The sequence below is a fragment of the Peromyscus californicus genome, unplaced genomic scaffold (genome assembly GCF_007827085.1).
Source record: "Peromyscus californicus insignis strain IS unplaced genomic scaffold, ASM782708v3 Scaffold_10__1_contigs__length_136768540, whole genome shotgun sequence".
NCBI classification, from domain to species: domain Eukaryota; kingdom Metazoa; phylum Chordata; class Mammalia; order Rodentia; family Cricetidae; genus Peromyscus; species Peromyscus californicus.
The window spans coordinates 20395015-20418803 of NW_026294391.1; the positions used below are offsets into that span (position 1 = coordinate 20395015).

General features: G+C 41.9%; 1 protein-coding gene across 2 annotated transcripts in view; it reads left to right on the top strand.

Moving 5' to 3' along the window:
- Clcn4 (chloride voltage-gated channel 4) overlaps positions 1–23789 on the top strand; it is a 67449-nt gene that overhangs the window by 20088 nt on the left and 23572 nt on the right. The window contains exons 3-8 of one of the 2 annotated variants that reach the window (XM_052712492.1): positions 7260–7431; positions 9475–9574; positions 12716–12903; positions 15702–15824; positions 22991–23197; positions 23306–23386. In XM_052712492.1, the coding sequence (XP_052568452.1) occupies positions 7260–7431; positions 9475–9574; positions 12716–12903; positions 15702–15824; positions 22991–23197; positions 23306–23386 (871 nt within the window). The remainder of the gene's footprint in view (positions 1–7259; positions 7432–9474; positions 9575–12715; positions 12904–15701; positions 15825–22990; positions 23198–23305; positions 23387–23789) is intronic. The other variant, XM_052712576.1, reaches the window with a different exon arrangement.

The following is a 23789-nucleotide window of genomic DNA, read 5'->3' on the forward strand; positions in this document are numbered from 1 at the left end:
CTCCTAGTCAGAGGTCAAGAGTTTCTTTTACCTCCCTCACCCAATCCATTTGGGATAGAGCTGCTCCCAGCCTCCTCCCCGCCATACCACCTCCCTGCCATTCATGGTAGACCATAGCAGTAATTCAAGATACTAGTTTTCTTGCTTTCTCTGAGCAAGTCAATGACATGTTTTCTTGCTCACCGTGGTCTTCTGCTGGCCTTAAATCCTCAAGGTCAAAGACGGACCCAGAAACTTTAGAGGTCGCCCATGAGCACCCGCCTTATCAATTTATTGAGTCCTGTCCAATCTTCACTTTCTGGCTTCTGGAAACGAAAACGTTCAAAAGCATCAGGAGAAGCACCTGGGGCTGTTAACCTGCCTGGCACTGATACCACTTCTAGTATCTCTACTTCCTTGTGTTTGAGCTTGCATGATGCTTCCAGAGATGAACCTGGAAATTCTGGATCCTTAACTCCAGACAGATTTGGCTTTGTCCTGGAAAGATGAATATAGTGTAGAGTATCCTGAAGGCTGACTCAGTACTCAGAGAAAGATCAAGTTTTAAACCCCTTATGACCAATAGCATGTGTTAATGCCACTAAACTCAGTTTTAGAACCACAGAGTCAGGGGCTGGAGAGATGGCTCAGCAGTTAAGAACACTTGCTGCTCTTCCAGAGGTCCTGAGTTCAATTTGGTAGCTCACAACCATCTAGAATGAGATCTGGTGCCCTCTTCTGGAGTGCAGGCATACATGAAGGCAGAACACTGTATACATAATAAATAAATCTTAAACAAAAAACAAACCCAAAACCAAAAAACCACAGTCATTGAATTCCAGATCTGAAATGACCCTCACAGGACTCATTTTATGGAGGAGAAGACTAAAGCCCATGGAAGTCAGGAGGCCTTTTCCCACTATCCCACAGCTGGGTGGAAGCAAAATCAGCCAGGTACTTGAAGATTTGTTTGGGTCTTTCTAAACTGTACCCTTCAGAGTGAAGAGATCAGTGGCCTATTTCATCTCACACAAGTTCTTTTCAAAAGGGGTAAAGTACATCATATAGAATTTTAAAGTCAAAAAATGTAGTCCCATAGAACTGCTTGTGAGTGCTGTATCAATAGTGTTGTCTTGCCTTATTCTCACGAGTACGTAAGGGGAAGTCTTGTTTCTCTGCCTAAGGGATGTGAGGAAAGTGGCACAAAGCTGAAAGCCTAGGCAGGACCTTGTGGGAGAGCACATGCTGGGGATCAAACTTCATTTTCCCAGCCTCCAAATTTAGCTTTTCCAGGGATGTGCCACCAATCAGCCAGAAGGGAATTGGTCAACTGAAAATGGATGAGGAACTTTGTTGTACACCCAGATGCTGAATTATTAATTCAAATAAAGGATGGACTAGAGTTTGAGGGGTTAATGTTGTCTATGCTTTGTATAGCTGGGCCTTTTGGCAATGGGCACAGTCAAGGGCTTCTTCAGAGTGATCTGGTGGCTTCTAACATTTTGCTCTGAGAGATGAATTCCCTCAAAATCATGCTGATCATGCCCACAAGTCTATTGGTCTAATCTGTCCTGGACCACACAGTAACTACTGGCAAACTCGCTTATTTGCTTTTACATCTTTTGTCCATGTATCTTCCAGTCACACTTCTTTTTCTCCCTCTCCCCTCTCTCTTTCTCATTTATGATAACATTAACATTAAAACTTCTTTGCTGTTTTAGGTGGTTGCAAGAAGTTCCAATGGGCTTTGTTGCCCCAGCGGTCCAGAAATAATGCATACAGTTGAATTAATTCAATGAAGGTTATTGAACACCGACTGCACTCCAGGCCCAGACACAGAGAGGCAAAAATGACTAAGGTTTTCATACCACAGAAGATTACAGTAAAGGAGAAGTTAGTAATTGATGTGACGTTCATAGGAATTCTGATAAGGGAGACTTTGAAATGCCTAAACAGAATGCAGCAGCTAGCTCTCTCTCTCTCTCTCTCTGCCTCTCTCTCTATCTCTCTGTCTCTCTTTCTCTTTCTGGGGAAACGAATGCAATCTCTATAGGTGAGGACATGCAGCAAAGAGATCTACAGAGTAAACCAGAACTTTCCAGGCAGAGAATGAGAAGCCATTCAAAGAAGAGGAGCAGCACATTCAAAGGGATGGCATCTGGGGGCAGATATGCTGAGAGCCACCATTTAGTTCAGGGTGGCATGTTCTTTTATACTTAGTCGGAGCCTTGATTATACTTCTTGATCTTTATCCAAGTGATTTCCTGCCTTCTTTCATGTCTAGAATCCATTACATCTTTACCAACGCCCAACTATGCACAGGCTAGGTTTCCTTTAAATGATACAGATCCCTATTCTGAGGGTGAGCTGACCCATTCAGAGTAGCTTTTAACATCAAAGTCCTAAGTGGCACCATTGATGCTATCACTGCTAACACATGCTTGTCTTTGTTGGGCTCTGGTGAATTGAGTTTATGGGATAGAGTCTGTTTTCATCTGCTGTTGAAGACTTTGATCCTGGCCTTTTGGGGCCTTCATGCTGAGACTAAGCCTTACAGATATTTTCTTGCCTTAAGGGATTAGATAAAAGATCTAGGTGTCCTGCATGCTTTACAAAGACCCTTTGTAGGTAAATAATGGTTGTATAGGAGAGATGCTATCTTCTCAGGCAGAATACCACCAGCATGAACTAAGGAAAATTCTGTTCCATCCTATCTCTTCTGGGCATTGTCATCCATTGCTTCAATCTCCTTCACTCCTGGAGTTGCTTTTCCTTTCTGCAGAGCTGACTCCACTAGACTTCATTTTCCAGAGCCCGAGTGGGCATGACTGTATGCTGATAAAACTTTATTTCTAAAATTAAATGACCTGAATGTTCCTATGGGATGCAATTTGCAGAGGCTTGATGTAGGTGATTCAGGTCAACAAGGGATTTCAGAATCAGACTGTAGGATGCTGTCATTCTTTGATACAGTGGCTTCAAGGTCATATGCAGAGCTATCATACGCCAGCAAAATGTACCTGTTGGGAAGAAGGAACAAAAAATAAGTGGAAGAAACAATGATCCCCTTCTCAGGTGCAAAAGATGATGTGTTCAGGGTTCATATACCGTACTGAGCTGACAGAATTGGTCAGTTCATTATGGTGTCTGATCCAAGCCACATACTTCCTTCTTGTTGCTCCCATATCTGGCTGGACTCAAGTTACTCCTCCATTTGTGATATCCCACTGGATCCCAGACAGAGTTTCTTTCATTTTTCTCACCCATGTTGTCTCTATTTGCACTCTTCCCAGCCATCCCTTAGTCCCTTCTCCTTGTTTTTTTAAACTCAATCTCAGGAGAGACATCAGCAACTCCTTTGGGGGTTCCTGGGAGGTAATCCAAACACAGTTGATTATAACATGTTTACTTTTCCCTACTAATTCTGGGTCTAGTCATCGTACCTGACATCCTCCATCAATGTCTACAGATGAATGGGCTGTGGAGATAGCTCTTGCCATGTAGTCATAGGACTTGAATTCAGATCCCCAGAACCCATGTATAACTAACTGGATGTGGTAGCACATTTATGTGTAATTCTAGAGCTCCTGTGATGAGATGAGAATGAGACAGGGAAAGCCAAGGAAGCTGGTGGGCCAGTTAGCCTGATATGCACAGTGGTGAATAATAGATAATCTCTCTAAGAAGGTAGAAGGCAAAGAGCAACGCCCGGGGTTGCCCCCTGACACTTGTCTGTACACACCCACACACTTCCACCTCTTCCCCAAATGAAAAGTTTGCTGATGAATTTATTCTCTAAAGTGGCTTTTTCATTGTAGCACTGTAGCCTGGAGTAGCTGCTGCAGTAGAAACTTGGTTAGATTTCAGGTAGTCCCCTTCCCCCCTCTTTGAGATACATCTCAGTCTGTTGCCCAGTCTGATCTTGAATTCATGGCAATCTTTCTGCCATATCTTCCAAGTACTTGGATTATATGCATGAGGCACTCTGTCCAGCACCAACTTTCCTTCAGTAGCAGGACCAAGTCTCTGCAATTCTTCCATTAGCTGAGGTGTTTTTGTTTTTGTTTTTTGACAAGACCTCTGCATTGTGGGTCTACAGCCTGTCATCTTACTTTTCCCTCATCAGAGGTTTCCCTTCCCACATGTCATAAGAGATTGTGACCATCGTGTTTTTTTAAACTGAGAATGCTAACCCTGCTTTCTAATTTTATTCCTTCCCTTATATTATTGGTTATGTTATTGGTTGCTACTGACTTCTGCAATGTGATTCTTCCCTGGGTACTCATCAGTAGGTGTACTTTTCAACTTGGCACAGCTCAGACCTCAAACTTTGAAAGTTTTAAAGCAGCTGAGTTACACAGATGCTCAATAAATCAGTCACTGTGGCCATTTTATTGCTTGTAAGGTGATTACCCTATTTTGTTCATAGTGACTTTTCTAGTTGATTAAAGTGCAGTTTCATCGGGACATGGTTGAGTCCTCTAAATATGTTAATACATAAAGCAATGAGAGAGGTCTGAACACAAATATTTTTATAACCACCTTCAATGTTTTAACCATTGATTCCAAGTCTTTTGTGGCCTTCATACTATAATTCAAATTTCCATGCTTTTTGCCAAAGTAATTTTTTTTTTGGTGCATTTTCCAGGCTCTTGTCTTTGTAGAAGTTGTTTATTTTTTTTCCGTTAATCAGAGTGAGCATTGGTCCTGCTACAAAAATTTTCGGTGCCTCAAATTGGTTCCTATGTGATTTGGAAATGAGACTTTGAGGGTGGCAGAACATGGGAGGTTTATGACTGATTGGTTTCCAGGCCAGGGCAGCCTGAACAGTTGGAATGGAATTGTTATCTAAGACATTCAAATCTTTTACTGTCCTGGCAGCAAGACCTGTTTGACTGTGTTTTAAGAAAAACTTAAATGAGTGTCTGTTCCCAGAGCTTTGTATGGCTCTTGGCTGTCAGTGGTCTGTCCTATTGCTTTTGTTGATATCCGTGGTGGCCCTCCTTTCTCAGAGGGCTGCTGCCACCTACAGATTGCCTTGATTGTCACTTGTGGTTAAAAGTTGCTCTGCAGCTACTGTTGTACATCTGGACATCTGTGATGATAACCACAGAGGCTGTTTATTTCTTTCATCTATTCTGCCTCTCAGGAGAATCAATGATTTTCGTTATTATTTATTTACCATTCTGACTGTTTCCTTTTGTAGAATATGGAAAGAAACTCATATTTATTTGTGAACTGTATTTGCAATTTTGCCTATTCACTAAAATTTGCCATCTTGTGTGCTTTTGAGCTTAGCATCACTGTAACAAAATGTCTGATCTAGTCAACCTAAAAAGAAGAAGGGTTTGTGGGGTTCATGGTTTTTGAGAATCCAGTCTGTGATCAATTAGCCACCTTGCTTTGGGATTGGTGACAGTGTCCATCGTGATATGATTTTGTGCTGGAACCGACACTTCATGGCCAGGACATGAGAGGGGAGTGAGGGGAAGGAGCTAGGGCCCAGCACTCCCGTTTGAGGCACAAGTCTTATCATCTTAAGGACCCCCTCCCCTTCAGCTCTACCTCTTCAAGGTTTCACTACCTTCCAATAGCACCACCTTGAGGATAAAGTGTGTAATACATGGACTTTTAGGGGACATTCAAGAACCAAACCAAGTCAGTAGTAGTGGTGCTTTAAAGGTTAGTCACTGACTTGGAAATTGTGTAGAATGGTGAAAAGTTAAACTCACCAGAAACACATCTGGCACCTGTGGTTTTAAGAAGATAACTGTCTTCCTTTGTGTTTCCATGGTTGTACTGTGAACAAGTGGCCTTTTCCTGTTTTATTTAGTTCCTCATTAAAAACAAACCCCCATGACGTACGCCTTTAATCCCAGCACTCGGGAGGCAGAGCCAGGCAGATCTCTGCGAGTTCGAGGCCAGCCTGGGCTACAAAGTGAGTTCCAGGACAGGCTCCAAAAGCTCCACAGAGAAACCCTGTCTCAAAAACAAAAAACAAAAAACAAAAAAACAAAACAACAACAACAAAAACGAAAAACCAAACCAAACCAAACCAAACCAAAAAAACCCAACCAAGCCTGTGCTTCTTTTGTCAGTAATTTTGCTGTTTAAAGTGTTATAGTGCTGCCTGTGTTCCTATGTGCTAGAGCATTGTTTGCAAGTGCTTTGTGGAGAAAATATATCTGATAGAGAAACTTCGATCAGGCCTCAGCAATGGTGCAGTTGGTTGAGTTCCAGGATACTGAATGAGTAATGTCTATCAAATAAGATGTCTTTAAATAGAAACACAAACAAAAAAGGTGATATAGTGATAGGTTGGGAAAAAAAAGTTGTGAGCAGAGGCTTGTAGGATTTGTTTGGGGGCATTGCTTGGTATTTCCTAATTCAGTGTTCAGTATTCTTTGCAGAAGATAACTAGTGAGTGATGAACTGTGTACCTATTACATTACAGCAGAGATACTGATGTGGAAATAATTTTTATGTTATGGAAAAATGGAAGCAAGGAATGGTGGCACATGCTTGTAATCCTAGTACCCAAGAGGCAGAAGTAAGAAGATTAGGAGTTCTAGGTCATTTTCTGTGACATAATAAGTTCAAGGCCAGTCTGGGCTACATGAGACCCTGTCTAGAAACAAACAAACAAACAAACAAACAAACAAACAGAAAAGAAATCAGTGGTAATGTACTTGCCTAACATGTGAAAGGTCCATCCAACACACAGCACCATACACACACACACACACACACACACACACACACACACACACACACACACTTCCCCTCAGCCCCTTCATACTACACCATAACACACACACACACACACACACACACACACACACACACACACACACCACATGCACCCCTTACACCCTACCCCACACCAACACACACACACAACACAACACACATAACACACCACACACAATACCACACACACCCTTTCCCACCACACTACACACACACACACACACACACACACACACACACACACTCCACAACATACCACACATAATACACCACACACAATGCCAGAGAGAGAGAGAGAGAGAGAGAGAGAGAGAGAGAGAGAGAGAGAGAGAGAGAGGGAGAGAGGGAGAGAGAGAGAGAGAGAAAAAAGAAAAGTAGATACAGTTCTTGGATTATGGTGCTATATTCATGTTGTGGTCATGCTTATTTTGTTTCTTTGTGGAGCTGGTGATGTAAGCCAAGCCCTCATGAATGCTGTAAAGACACTCTTGTCCTGAGCTACACACGAGCCCTGTTTACATTTTTAACAGGTGGACTTCTCTTCCAGGAGTAACTAGCATGGTCAGTGCAGGAACCATGAGTGCCTCTGGGAACCTAATGGACTTCCTTGATGAGCCCTTCCCTGATGTAGGGACCTATGAGGACTTCCACACCATAGACTGGCTGAGGGAAAAGTCCCGGGACACTGACAGACACAGAAAGGTAGGTGGTACTATGCTAAAGGGGTCTTTAACAATAGTTCCACAATGGTTCCATCTGTAGGTTATGTTCTGAGTCTGAGGCTATGTATCACATGTTGGTTCCACAAAAGGAAAGCGCTAGTATCAGAAGCAGAGACAAAGACTGAGAGTTACACCGTCAGGTACTTTGGGTAGAAATATGACCAGTGAAAGCAACAAAGGGACCCTGGAGTCAGACACATTTGGACCACATCTTGCCCTTGACACCTTCATGGTGGTTGAGTTTGAGGCTGTCATTTCTGAGCCTCATTTAATCATCCTTGAGAATAAAAGTGATTACATTGAAGACTGTATGAGATTGTGTGTGTGTGTGTGTGTGTGTGTGTGTGTGTGTGTGTGTGAGACCACGCTGACAGACATCTAGTTGGCATTCGGTGTATACTAGAGTGGGACACAGTGCAGTTATATGGCAAATGCTGTGGGCTCATTTAGGAGGAATGACTAGAGAAGGCATTTTTCAGAGACGTAAGATTTTAATTTTGTCTCTCAGTGTGACCAAGAGTTTGGTAGTCAGAGAGAGGGAAAGGATCCTAAATATCAGGAGTGTTGTTTTTTTTTTAAGTTACAGAAGCATGAAAGAATGTTACACATTCAGGTTATTCAGGGGAGTCTTGGGGTTGTTGGAGGGTTCGCAGAAGGAGATGAATAGAGATGAGTCTAGACGAGTGAGCTATGGGGCTGTGTTAGGAATGATTAAATGGCCCATGGGGAGGAGTTGGTCAAGGCCACAGAGGACAGTAAGGAGGTGCTGCAGAGAGAAAAACAGGAAGCTTAGGAGTGTGGTCAGGAGGAAGGAGGAGTTCTTCCTGGAGGCCGTAAAAATGATGGACATAGGATCAGGGTCAAGCCATGATGGGCTTTAGAGGAGGGAATAGAGTGAAATGGAGTCATAGAACCATAGACTCTTGTCAGACAAAGTGAGCCTTTTGCTAATGAGTTGAGGAAGTGGAGTGGGGAATGTCCTGCAGTAGGGGCTGGAAGACAGCATGCTGTGCAGCTCAGTGTGAAGTTGGAGCTCACCTTGGAGAGTGAGAGACTCCTACCTGCAGATGTCTACTGAAGCTTGAGACATGGCTAAGGTGGCTTAGGCACTTAAAGAGAAGGGGGGTGTGTGGAAACAGGACCCTGGAAAAGTTAGGGTACAGGTTCTGGGTACAGAGGGAGGCAGGTCAGGTGGAATCAGAGACAGAGACTTGGAAGAAGCAGACATGGGTGAAATAGGGAACCAAAAATAGTTGGGGAGATAATGATGTTAGAGGAGTGCAAGGCTCCCACAAAATGGGGAGGGAAAAGGCATGCTATAAAAATGTCATAGACGGGTGGTCTTTAATCCCAGCACTCAGGAGGCAGAGGCAGGCGGATCTTTGTGAGTTCAAGACCAGCCTGGTCTACAGAGTGAGATCCAGGAAAGGCACAAAGCTGCACAGAGAAACCCTGTCTCGAAAAACCAAAAAAAAAAAAAAAAAAAGAAAGAAAAGAAAAGAAAAAAGAAAAATAAAGGTCATAATGATGTCTAAAAAGTTAGAGTACCCCCAAAAGAACACAATTAAAAATCCATATTGAATTTTATCTGTTCTTTGATTATCTAAAATTCATTGTGAAGGGAGACACTGATCCTGTATTGCATCCTTTTAGCTTTGTGAACCAGAAAGTCCATTTTATTTAAAATTTAGTTATTATGTATACAGTATTCTGCCTGCCTGCCAGAAGAGGGCGCCAGATCTCATTATAGATGGTTGGCAGCCACCATGTGGTTGCTGGGAATTGAACTCAGGATCTCTGGAAGAATAGCCAGTGCTCTTAACTGCTGAGCCATCTCTCCAGCCCCCAGAAAGCCCATTTAATCATTGTCCTGCATTGTTGCATGAACAGCATGACTGGGAATTTGGTGGCATGATTATACTCATCTTCTCAGTCACCTTGTTTCCTGAGGAATATACTTCAGAGAAAGAAGCATGAACTGGAATTGTGTTCTGATCAACTGCTGTATGTACTTCATTTCCAGATAACCAGCAAAAGTAAGGAGTCGATCTGGGAGTTCATCAAGAGCCTGCTGGATGCATGGTCAGGATGGGTGGTGATGCTGCTTATCGGGCTGCTGGCAGGTATGTGCAAGATATGTATGTGTACTGTTCTCCTAGCACCCCCAAACTCCAGATGTTTGGGAGATACTGAAGCTATGGAGTATTCACCTTCTGTCTCAATGAAAGGGATTTATTGCTTGAACTATTTAAGGTCAAAATACCTGAACAAATATTTTTTTTCTAGAATCTACCAAGACTTAGGCAGGAGCCTAACCCTAACTGTGACACCACAGACCAAAACAGAAATGGCTCACAAAACAAGTGTGGGCTTCTGGAAAGTTGTAATTAACAGCACTGCTTAGCCTTGTTCACACACTCAATAGATTTATGACTACCCTGGGTTTTTACTGAAAGCACGCATTTTATATTCTGTTATACCTAGCTATGTATAGGATTACAAAATATAGAAGCATTTATAATTTTGAAGCATCAGGCACCATATATGGTGGGCTTTTCCTACTACTGGAAAGCCCTAAAATGCATGACATTCAAAATAATGCTAACCACCACGGGATCCAAGATGAGTCCAGGACAGTTGCATCTAGAGTATACACTGTTCCTACCCTTAGAGACTTCTCATCCTCCATTGTCATAATCTCAGTGCCATTTCATGGATAGTAGATATTTGGCTCTTTGTGGTAGTTATTTGCTGAAGTTAACTTCTTTTTAGGAGGCTATGACGATTGGTGTTAAACAACCTTTCTGGAGAAAACACTATGATGCTGAGTAAAGACCTTCTCCTTTCCTTCATGATTCTAATGTGCAACTGGAGGCAACAAACACTTAGAAAGCTGGTTCTATGGACACAGTAGGAAGAGAAGGAAGGTGTAGAATGGAGGGGTTTTGGAGATAGGCACCCCCAGTGTTCTTTGAATTTGGATGCATATTGGAGGGAGATCTAGAAAGTAGCACCATTTTCCCATGGCTCCAATGGTGGTGGGGAGGACTCAGGTGTCCAACTGCCTGGATGGACGTTCCCTTGGTTTAATTTGGGATCTCCTCATAGAGAAATCACACGTATCCTCTGCATAACTAATTTACCAAAACTTACCATAAGGGGGCACTGTTGCACCATAGACCAGAGCATAGATGGTTCACAAAACAACTTGGTCAGCAAAGGAGATTGATGGGATGAAGAATAATATGACTGTAAGTGGCTGAAAAATGATGGATCTCAGGGTGATCATCAGATCTTGCTCAAATATCACTTTCCACTTGAAACTTTCTCTGATCACTTCTCTAAAAAAATCACATTTTTCTGATTGAGCCTCTTCCTCACCAGTTTCTCTTTTTTTCTCTCTGTCTGTCTCTCTCTCTGTGTAACAGTTTTCCTGAATTATACTACACATATTGCATGATTAACCCATTTAATGTGTACAATTAAATGGTTTTTTAGTATATTTACAGAGTTGTGCAGTTATCATCATGACCAATTTTGTAACATGTTCTGTCATTCCCACCTAAATATCATCTGCACCTTTTAGCTATGGAAGGATCTAAACCATTACCAGTCTACTTCCTTTCACTGTCTGTTCTGGACATTTCATGTAAATGGAGTTGAACATTATGAGTGTCTTTTGAAGTGGACTCAGGTCTAGATGCCTGGCCTGACCCTAACTGTGGCACAAAAACTGAATGACAAAGCCTTTTCTTTCTAGTACATAAACTAGTCGAACTACAGATACACACATGCATAAGCACATATACATGCATACACATACACATATATACACATACATCTGCATACATATACATGCATATGCATGTGTGTGCGCACACACACACACACACACACACACACACACACACACACACACACAATCTGTTATTGAAGGCTGGGGTTTTGTGGGCCTGGATATATCTTTAGGGCTCAGTAGCAAGAGGGATACAAATAAGACAGTCAGGGAAGAATGCACAATACGAAAGGAGAAAAAAGATTTAGGGTCAAGCTTTGAGGAAATACCGCTTTAGAAAGCCAGGTGGAGGAGCAGGAAAGATCAAGGGAAACAGAAGAGCTAAACATTGCAGAAGCAATGAGCTTCTGGAAGAATGGAGTGCTTGGCAGTTTCAAATGATGCCGAGAAGCCTAAAACTAGGATTGGCAACCTTCCTTCTATAAAAGGCTAGCAAATAAGTGTTTACAGTTTCTTGAGCTGTGTAGTTCCACTCTCTATAATTCGACTCTGACACTGTGGCAGGAAGAGTAGCCACAGTTAGTGTCCAGTGATAAAGTGTGGCTATGCTGGGATGAAGCTTTATTAACAAAAAGGTAGTGGGCTCCATATGGCCTCTTGGTTGTGTGTTGTATGACCTGTTCCGGAAAATGAAGCCTGGGTACAGGTGATTGCTTTCGTAGTGGAAGGAAGGAATGAACTCTACTGAGGGGAAGAGGAGAGAAGGAAAGCTACAGGACAGTGTCTGGAGGGGAATGTGGACTAGGGGCGACTTAAATGTTGATGAGAAAGAGCCATCGGAAAGGGAAGGGTTGTTGATTTGCTCACGTGTTAAGTGCATGTGGTGTGTGTTACGTGTGGGGGGTGTGTGTGTGAGTCCACCAGTACACACGTATTTGGAGGCCAGACAAGGGCTTCTTCCTGTGTTTATTTCTACTGTATTCCCTCCAGACAGGATCTCTCACTGCACCTGAAGCTTGTTCTTTTGGCTAGGCTGGCTGTCCAGTGAGCTTCCAGTATCTTCATGTTGCCTCCCGCAGCACTGGGGGTATAGGCGCACATGGTCATGCCAAGGTTTTATGTAGGTGCTAGGATTTGAACGCAGGTCCTCATGCTTGCATGGAAAGCAATCTTATCTGCTGAGCCATCTCCCAAAGTTGGGGGGGGGGTAATTTTTCAAGATAATGTATCGACAACTAAAAAACTTGGAGAAAGATGAGTGAATCATGAACTCCCATCTGCCCTCACAGCCTAAGAGTGGAACCGTATAGCCCTCCTACCTGATTTGAGATCTTAGGGCCTTTGTGGCTCTTTGAGCTACCCACTGCCTGGCTCATACCATAAATGCTTGAGTGGCTTCCAGGTGACTGAAAGCAGCTGTCAGTTTCAGTGGCGGTATCATGGCATGGGTGGACCTTCAGCTTTGGGGGCGCCCTGTCTTCTTTCTTTCCTTGTGACAATTCTTCTCCATGATTCATTCTTTTCCTAGGTACCTTGGCTGGGGTCATTGATCTTGCTGTTGACTGGATGACAGACCTGAAGGAGGGGGTCTGTCTGTCTGCCTTCTGGTACAGCCATGAGCAATGCTGCTGGACCTCCAATGAGACCACTTTCGAGGACAGGGACAAGTGTCCCCTGTGGCAGAAGTGGTCAGAGCTTCTGCTGAGCCAGTCAGAGGTGTGTATCTGTGTCCTCAATTCCTGAACACCCATGACTTCACCTTCAGATAATAAGCTTTGGCTTAAATAGCGCTGCTGCTTGCTTCCCTTGAGCTCTGCGGCTGCTCAGAATTTACTTGGAAAGCCCGTGCTCACCTGGAGCCCCTCGCTCATGGGCATTCTATGTGTATTTTAGGAAGCCCCTTTCCTCTCTTCCTTTCGCCCTCACTTTGTCTATCGTTTCTCTCTTCCCCTCTCCCCCCTATCTCTTTTCTGATTTTTCAGGCGTGGTCTTCCCTATAGCCCACCCTGGCCTGGAACTCACAGTAATTCTCCTGCTTCAGCTTCTCAAGTTCAAGCATGAGTTATCATAGCTGGTATATTTGCCTTTTTCTTACCAAAGGTGGTTTCTTATTTGTGCTGAAGAAATGGAGTTGATTTTCATGTTTTAAGCCAGAAGAAAAGATGTCATCTGTTTTTAAAGTAACACTTTCAGGGAGCCAATTTATAGTTCATCAGATCTTTCCACAGAAAGTACAATTCAGTGGCTTTGGTCATATTCACAGAATTGTGTAATGCTGACCATGATCAAATTTTAGAATATTTTTATCGATAATACACACACACACACACACACACACACACACACACAATTTTCTGTTCTGGTCCAGTGTTATTGATTGCTAGCCCCAAGCAACTGCCAATGTCCTTTCTGTCTCTATAAATTTCCACCTTCTAGACAGTTCAATTAAATGAATCCATGCACTGTGTGGACTTTGTGTCACTTAGCATATTGTTTTCTAAGTTCCTTCATGCTATAGCATAAGTCGGCATTTCCTTCTTTTTCATTGCTGTATGATACTCCACTGTATGGATAGGTGGAATATTATTTGATGAACATGTGTTTCTTGTTTTTGGCTAGCCTGAACGATGTCACCATGAACATCTGTGTTCAAGGTGGGGGCATATATTTCATCTTGGGTATAGGTGTAACTTCTAGGTAAGAGGTGACCTCTAGATTTAACTTTGAAGAATTGATAGGATGGTTTCCAAAGTGGATGCACTATTTTGCATTCCCATGAGCAGTTTATGAGGGTCCTGATTTGTCTACCTTCTTTCCAGCACTTGTTAGTTTCTGCTTTCACTGTAACTAACCTAGTGAGTGTGAAATAGTGTCTCACTGTGGTTTCCATTACCATCTTCCATTGAACTTTTCTGACCCAATCAGAGATGCTTCTGGGAAAAGCATGTCTCAGGCACTGGGATATATATGTCTGACCCACAGATCTAGTACTTATCTTCATGGCATTTAGATGTTCAGATTACAATGAATATTTGCAGAGGCCGAGGCCAACCTAGTCTATATATTGAAACTCTGATTCAAAAGGAGGAGGAAGAAGAGGAGGGTCATTGATAGATCAGAAAGCCAGGTGAAAGGAGCTAGGTAACAAGCTTCACATTAGTGGTAATGGGAGAACTGTTAAAGCTAGAGTATGCTGGGAGGAGATCTATTTGGACTTCTCCTTCCTTTCCTGTTTCTTTTGACTGGCTTTCACAGCTGAAGACATTTGGAATGTACTTTGCCATTTTACTAAACCTCTGTCTTGATGGAATATTCCTTCACGTCTTAGAAATAGTCAGGGCTCTTGAAATCTCACACATTCGCAGTGCTTTCCAGTATTTCCAAAGAGAAGTTCTCTACTTGGGTTGATGGACCTGGGCAGATGAGTCTGGCTGACTGCCATCTTTTTTCCTACTTGCAGCATGTGTTACAGGGGAAATAGAGGTGCCTACCCTTTCAACTGGTTGTAAGATTTATTCTCTATTTCAAAGAACTACTCTTTAAAAGAGTGAGAAGTTATTTTTAGCCTCTAAAATGTATTTATTTAAGTGGATGAAAGGTATTCCTTGGGCTGATTTCTCACCACACAGAGTATGAAGTATGTGGTTGCATTGCAGTCTCCAGGAACGTGTCCTTACATTTAACAGGCACATATGTGGCCATGGCCATGGCCTGACAGGTAGGTGATCTCTGTTTCCTTTTCTCTCACTTGAATAATCCAGATGGTGAGACAAAGCTGACGCCCTGAGAAAGGAGAACCTGCCCAGACTCTGTGTTTGTATCAGAAAAGAAAATGGAGTAAATGGTCCAATACATTCTTCTGAAGAGGATGTTCAAGCAGCTCCCTTCTATGAGTGCCTGTCACATGTTAGCACTTGCTGGAATCTTCCAGAGGCTTGTTAAAATGCACTGGGCTATGTGCCTGTGTGAAGTATCTGATTTGGCAGCCCTAGGGTGGGACCCACAGGTTATGTTTCTGCCAACCTCCCAGGTGATACTGATGCTGTTGGTCCATGGACCACAGTTAGAGAAGCAGCCTTCTCAAACACAGAACTGACGCTTATTCACTGTGGTCTGGGTGTGGCTGTAATGAAAGCTAAGAGAAGCCATCCCACCACAGACAAGACAAAACAAATCATCCAGAGTCTCACAGCCAGAGTTTTCTGCGCCACACCTTCTATTAACTACAGTGCAAGTGGTGATTACAACCCGGCATCATCCTTGCTTTCCATTACTGCTGAGGTTTCATCCCCTGGAAGGTTTGTGTAAATAGCTCCTGGAGAAACACCTGATGTTGTTTGTGTGTAGAGACTGTAGCAATAGCAACAATTGTTTCTTTTGTTTATGCAGGCCTGGGATGAACCTCTCTGAGCCCATCACAGCTTCACTTTCCTGATGGAGATGGTGGGGTTGGGTAAACTATTCAGGTCTGCTATGGTTCATTGCTTCTTCCTTGTTTTGTGTCTGCTCTTTAGGGTGCCAGTGCTTACATTCTGAATTACTTAATGTACATTCTATGGGCATTGCTGTTTGCATTTCTGGCTGTCTCCCTGGTACGTGTATTTGCACCATATGCCTGTGGCTCTGGCATACCTGAGGTAAGTTGTGGCTGAAGTCCTGTGTGCTAGCTATAATCCTCACAATAAGCTTACTAGATAGGCACAGTGAGTTCACTTAGTAGTTAAGGAAGCTAGAATAAAAACCAGTTAAGTAACTTCCCTAAAGTCTCTAAGCTGGCAAGTTGTGAGGTGAACCCAGCAGTCTGGCTTTACAATGGGTGCTGTATTCAGTAGTTTTGATCTGTTGCTTCTCCAATGATTAGACCTCTGCCTTAGAAGCCAAGATAAACTCTTAAAGCCTGAAGAATCTGGGTTCACAAAGCATTCATGTAAACATGCTACTGTAGTAACTCTATGATGAAATGTGAAAAACAGACAGTAGTGGAGGAGTATTGCTGGGAAAGTTTACTGGTGATCAGAAGCTTTTGCCACTTTTTTTTTTTTCTGGTGACAGGGTAATAGGAATCTTTGAAAAATAATTCTGGGGGTTGGAGAGATGGTTCAGAGGTTAAGAACACTGGCTGCTTTTCAGAGGTTCTGAGTCCAATTTCTAGCAACCACATGGTGGCTCACAACCATCTATAATGAGATCTGGTGCCCTCTTCTGGTGTGCAGACATTCGTGTAGGCAGAGCACTGTATATATAATAAATAAATAATTAAAAAAATTAATTCTGCTTTCAGTGCGTACACTGTGACTATGCCTGTGTGAAAGTACAGTTCTTGTAAATAATTTTCAGCCATTTGATGTAGCCACTGTATCATGGAAGTGACTTCATCATTCACTGAGATCAAACTTGAAGCCTGGGAGAATCTGCTGGGTCAAATGATGGTCATTGAGCTGACGCCTGGAATATCCTGGGCAAAATGCTAACCAGAAATCATAAAATGTCTTGCATATTATCTCTAGTTAGCACACTTGCATTGTTCCTTGCGTAGCAGTGGAGAGGGTAAGTTGAAAGTTGAGTTGTTAGCTGATGGTGGCACTGGGTCCCTGTTTCACCTCTTACTTTAAAAAAAAAGTATTTATTTATCTTTGGATACAGCTTTCCATGTATCTCATGCTATCTGAAAACTTACTATGTAGTCAAAGATGACCTTGAATTACTTATCCTCCTTCCTCAATTTTCCAGGTGCTGGGATTGAAAGTATAGACTACCAGCATGGGTTTATGTGTTGCTGGGGTTTGAACCCAGAGCTTTGTGAATGCTAGGGAAATACTCTACTAACTTAACTACATCCCCAGTCCAGTTAACCCTGTGTTGTGTCTTCCCACACCAATGCTGGTCACACAAAGGGATAGAAGATATATAAGGAAGATGTACTGAAAAAGTACAATATAGACTTGTTTCAAGAGTGTAAAATATGTATTGATATGTCATACTGAATTTTTGGCAATTTATTTTGACATATTACTTCAAGAACATCCAACCAAACTGCTTTACCTAACCTGTCTTATTTAGTGTTCTATTGCTGTGAAGAGGCCATGACCATGGCAACTCTTATAAAGGAAAGCATTTAATTGGGGTTAGCTTACAGTTTCAGAGGTTTAGACCATTGTCATCATGATGGGGAGCATGGTGACATGCAGGCTGACATGGTGCTGGGGAAGTAACTCAGAGTTCTACATCTGAAAGAAAAAGAACCACCAGGCTTGTCTTGTGTTTTTGAAAACCCAAGGCCCATCCCTCAGTGATATAATTCTTCCAAAAAGGCCAAACCTCCTAATCCCTCCCAAATAGTGCCACTCACTGATGACTAACATATGAGCCTATGGGGGGCCATTCTCATTCAAACTACCTCATTCTACCCGATTTCCTCAATAGCTAATTCTGCTTTAATGAAGTGTGTACACTTTGAAAGCATATGGTGCTATGCAAAATAGCACACTAAAAATCACAGAATTATGAGAAAAATGGGTCAGAGTGTGGTCACAATACTCAAAACCTGACATATGGGAGGAGAGAAATCTTCTAAGAACAGTAACACAGTGTCACACATGTTAAATTGCCTCCACATATGTAAATGCTACAATAAATAAATATTTCACATGTTGAAAAACTTTGATGTTTGCTTGTGGAAAGTGGGGGCTAGCAGCATTGCAGTTTGTGAGAACTAAGGTGGGGTATATTCCAAAATCAACAGAAAGTGGTCACAGCAGGTGTAGACAGCCATGGCACCCTAGCACAGGTGTGAGATGGTAGATTAGAGGCTAATATTGAAATGTACATTTTATGTTTTCCTATACAGCTCAGTTCAACTAGAGACACTTTTCTGCATTCACCTTGAATTTCTCTTGGGGGAAATTATCTGTAAGCAATCTCAAAATTTTCATTATGCTTAAATTCTTCTCTGATGAATGAATAGCATGGGTGGCATTTTGCATTTTTAAAGCAAGTATTATCTCAGAACTCACTGTTTTAACACTCAAAGCCTAAGGCATGCTGAACAATAAAAAGGATGGAGAATTATTACTGTCCCACTTCATGATCTTACTGTCCACTAGTAGGCATGTTTTTACTCAAGCTTTTCTCCAAACAGGAAGATGGCCATTAGGGATTTTAAAACAGCAATAAAATGCACACTGGATCAATCCTTGTCTCCTTTCCAAGAAGCAGCGATGAATGGTTGCACTGGTGATCTTGTAGACAGATGTGACCTTTGTCTTTGAGTAGCTGCTTGAATGTTTCTTCTCCAATGTGGACATCTTTTAAAAGACATTTTTATTTATTATTACATTGTGTGCAATCATGTGATGTACACGGTTGAAGTGGGGCTCTACACATGCCATAGTGCCTGTGTAGAGATCAGAGGACAACTTTGTGGAATCAGTTCTCTCCTTCCATCTTCATGTGGGTGCTGGGAATTGAACTAAGATCACTAAGTACATTGGCAAGAGCTTTTACCTGCTGAGAGATGTTACTGACCCCAAAGTAGATACCATTTTTGGTGACAGTTGCACATTCAAGTTTCTTATGTGATAAAATGACATGTGACATGGATAATACTCATAACAGTGATGTCAAGTGTGGAAAGTAAAAAGTGAATGGATACCTTAAGTATCGGTCCATTTATATGGCAATCACAGGTAGCTAAAATGAAGCAACCTATGTACTAACTTGATCAAGAAATGCAATGGAATTATTGGAAGTGGAGGGGGAAGAAGGAAGCTTCTGCTGGTGAGGCAAACAGAGCTTCCAAAGATATCTGCCCTTGTATTTCTTAAACGTGGTGGAAAGTATAAGAGCACTTGTCCTACCAGCACTCTTTTAGCCACAATTACTTAATAGAGTCATTTTTCTGTTTTCAAAGCATTCGTGGTAGTCTGAAAGTTTTATGAACCAATGGAGATTTCACAGTTGAGGTGGGCTGGTATGAGTCAGCAGTAGCAATGCCTGCACTGTAAGTGTAGTAGAGCTGGAACTCCTTCACCTAGGAAGACAGAACCAACCATGGTTCTTGAAGAAGATGGACAAAGTGAAAAGTTTATGTAAATCCGTATTTTTTTGTGTGTATGAAAAGAAGCTTCTCTGAGTCAAAAGCCAGATCACTGTGGAAACTGACTTAAAGTAGGGATTGGGGCCATGCTACTTTACATTAGCAAAGATATGGGCTGAACTGCTTAGAAAAACTACTGTGTCTTACTGGAGTCATGTGATCTGCTGGAATATGTTGTATGGGAGATAGCACAAAAGCAGACTTTGGACACAATGCACATAGGTACATATTCACATCACTTTATGATGCTGAGGGTGAGACCTAAGGCCTTGAGCTATTGAGCTACAAACTAGTCCAAAGCCAGTTTTCAAAATTGCTCATCCCTCTAAGAATTTTCTTCCACAATATTTTGATTATTTAATGTGAAAATCTCTTTGAAAAAAAAAAACCTCACTATATAGCTCTAACTCTGTGGAACTACAATGTAGCCTGGGCTGGTCTTGAACTTTCATCAATCTTTTAATCTGAGCTTCCTGAGTCTTGCCTGGGATTACAGATGTGCATCACTATAACCATTTTAAATGCTAAGTTAGAGAATTTTTGTGTAATAAATGCACTGTGTAAGTTCTGTAAAGCACATTTGAAGATGAACACTTGAGCTGAGAAGACAGCTCAGGGGGTAAGAGTGCTTGCTCTGCAAGCATGAGGGCTTGAGTTGGAATATTCAGCATTCAAATACAAGTTGAGCTTGGCTACACATCCCCATAGGGCCAGTATTGTTGAACAGAGATGGGCATATCCTGGGAACTCACTCACCAGTCAGCCCAGCTGAAATAGTAAGCTTAGTGCTTAGTGAGAGACCCTGCCTCAAGGAATAAGTAAGTAGACAGTGATAGAGAAGACACTCAGCATCCTCCTCTAGTGTCTGTAAGTGCATACATGGGTGCATGGACCTGTGTGCATGCCCATATACCACACACATACCACACAAACCACACATACACGCAAGTAAAATAAAAGTGAACACTTGTGGTTTCTTGGACTTCAGAGTTTGGAGAAAACTGAGTTCCTCTTGGAACTCTCAATTCCGAAAAGCCGTGATTGTTCACTACCACCTGGACAAGAAATTGCATCCTCTCAGAACTTATTCTTCACTAATTTCTGTTCTTCACAATATATGAACATTCATACAAACATTTATCAATTAGAAAGAGCTTTGGTCTTAAGGGTAACACCACCTAGTAAAAGTCTCTGCAATACATCTCACTAAAGCCCTGCTTGCTTCAGTCTCTATCAGTTCAAATTAAAGTAATTAGATTTGGGCATCTCCCGGGAACAAATTTGCCTTCTTTAGTTCTTAATTTGATCATGACAATTTTATAAAATTATTTTAAAGAATTGCAAAATAACTATTACATTGTTCAATTTACCACATGTCATTGCTGGCAAAGGCTCGGGTAATTTAGATGCTTGTGATTTTCTAAGTGGTATTATGCTTTTAAAATGTACCCCGGGGTATAAATCCATATTAACTAACTGACAAAAATTATAGATATTTTTATTTGAGGCAACACAAAAGGGCTAGATTGTGGCAGGCATAATCAGACATCTGTTCCATACAGAGTTCTGATATCCCCAAAGCACAGGCTCAATTAGGGCAACTACCACTAGTTAAATACTAGTTTAACCACCACTAGTTTATCTGAGTAGTTAAATGCTAGTTCAAGAAATACTGTCTGACTATAGTTAAGAGTCCTGGCATATGTTCTGTAGGAAGGAGCTCACAGAGAATTTTGGGATCTCTCTCTCTCTCTCTCTCTCTCTCTCTCTCTCTCTCTCTCTCTCTCTCTCTCTCTCTCTCTCTCTCTTCCCTCCCCATCTCCCTCTCTCTATTCTCCTCATTCTCTTTCTCTCCTCCTCAAATTGAGAAATGAAAAACGATTATCTGAGTGACTCTGTGATGCACACCACTAATCTCACCACTTGGGAGGTGGAGGCAGGTCTGCTTGGCCTACATAGTGAGATCGTGTCTTAACCCTAACCCATTAAAAGGCAAGAGGTCTCTATCAAAATCCTGAGATGAAGAGTCCTATGCACAGTCCTTTGAAATGTGAGGATTAGCCTATTCATAACCTCTCCAAGTCAACAAAGTTGACATGATAAACAATACAAGTAAGCATTGAAAGAACAAATTGTGTTTCAGTGATGACCCCTAAATATTGAGAAGTTATGGATATTTGTGTTACTTTCTATGGGAGCAGAGCATTTTAGAATCATCTAGCTGTAAAATTCTCTTTGCCTTGGCTGCATCTCTGGGCAGTTACATTAGATCTCTGTAGGGAGCGTTAGGCCTTGATTAGATCTCTGTAGGGAGAGCTACTCCTTGATACTTTCTAGTTCGCCAAGTGATTCTGATGAGCTTGAGAAGCATTGTGTTCAATGTTTGAGAAGTTGTTTTACTTGGCTGAGTAATGTCCACAAGAAGACATTTTCATGTTATGTAACTGACACTGAAAAGGGAAAACATTATTCTATAACATAGCATGCAATTGGGAAAACTGGCTGGGAATTTGATTAACTGACCTAGTATCTCATGAATCTAATCAGGGGCTTGAAAGTTGCTAGCTCAATGGTAAACATTCACTCTTTTTTGCTCATTGTGGCAGAGGTTGGAGGTAGAAAAGTATTGAATCACTTGGGGGAGTGAACTTCAGTATACAAAGTCCATCATAGATACTGGCATCCAATTGAATTCTAGGCAAAGATTGAAATGTACTTGTAGGAATAAAGCCATTGTTTGGCATTGACAAAATGGAGCAAGTCTGCAAAAGAGTAATATAGTTCTCCTTGTACTCAAAAGTGTTTTCATATGACACAATAGGAACAAAGTATATGATTGATATGTATGGAAACAGCATAGTGAAATCCATTATTTTGTATGCTAAAATTATCTATTTAAAAAAGTAATCTATGACTGGGCATGAAACCTTTAATTCCAGCATTGGAGAAGCAGAGGCAGGTGAATCTCTGAGTTCAAGGCTAGCCTGGTCCAGGTAGTGAGTTCCAGGACAGCCAGGGTCACATAGTGAGACCTCCAGCTCAAAAAGAAAAGAAAAGAAAAGAAAAGCAATCTGTGGTACTTCCAATATACACCCTAATTGCAAAAATTTTATAAGCGCCTAATTAAAATGAAAAAGGCATTAATGTTAGGTGGACAAAAAAACAAATGGAAACTTATTTTGGTTGTTGTAATTGTTCTATTTTGTTAATTACTGGTGTTAATCTCTCTCTCTCTTTTTTATTTTATTTTTTTTTGTTTTGTTTTGTTTGTTTTTTGAGACAGGATTTCTCTGTGTAACAGCTCTGGCTGTGCTGGAACTTGATTTGTAGACCAGATTGGCCTCTAACTCACAGAGATCCCCCTGCCTCTGCATTCTCAGTTCTGAGATTAAAGGTGTGTGCCACTACCACCCAGCTTGGTGTTAATCTCTTACTGGTCTTAATTTATGAATTAAACTTTAATATGGTATATATACAGTTGGACATAATCTGGGTTTCAGGAGTCCATTGGGGATCTTGGGATGTGTCTCCATGGGTACGAGGGCTACTGTAATAAGACACAAACTTTTGCTGGTACAAAATTCTAGTCAAAGGAACTGAGCTAGCCTTCCATCTCTATGACTTAGTCTTGTTCAGAGTCATTGCAGCTTCTTTCCTAGCCATGGACCAATGTTGTTCATTCCCCTCACTCTCTGTCTTCTGTTGCAGATAAAGACCATTTTGAGTGGATTTATCATCAGAGGCTACCTGGGGAAATGGACGCTGCTAATCAAGACTGTTACCTTGGTACTGGTTGTGTCTTCTGGCCTGAGCCTTGGGAAAGAGGGGCCACTGGTGCATGTGGCTTGTTGCTGTGGCAACTTCTTCAGCAGCCTTTTCTCCAAGTATAGCAAGAATGAGGGCAAGAGGCGTGAGGTGAGCCAGCTCCCTCCCACCTACAGGGGACATAACTTCTTGGAGTCCCTACGTCATCCCGCCTGCACTAAAGTCCCCAGAGCCCACCTTTAACTTCTCGCTTTGCAGGTGCTTTCGGCTGCAGCTGCTGCTGGTGTCTCTGTGGCCTTTGGTGCTCCCATAGGAGGTGTGCTCTTCAGTCTGGAGGAGGTGAGATGGGGGGGGAAATGGGCTTTTGTGGTTTTGAGTGGCCAGAAATATGGGGTGGCTGACAGCACAAAAACTGTTGAACAAACTTCATGCAATAAATTAAGGAACACAATTTCTGCTGTTAAAACGTGTTCTCAGGTACTGTTTTCAAAATTGCCAATAAAAAATTTGTGGAGATTTCTAGTGTGGGAATATAGACCAACTGGTTTCCAACTTGATTTGGGAACCTAATGGACCATTCCAGGGGTTAGTAAACATTCCTCTGAAAAGTTCAAGAGAGTTAACTATGTGAGTTTCAGGAGCCACACACTTTTTGCCACAGCCAATTGACTATGTCCTTGGAGCAATATCCATGAGTAGGCATGGCTACGTGGCTGAAAACTTTTTTTATCGCTTTGAAATT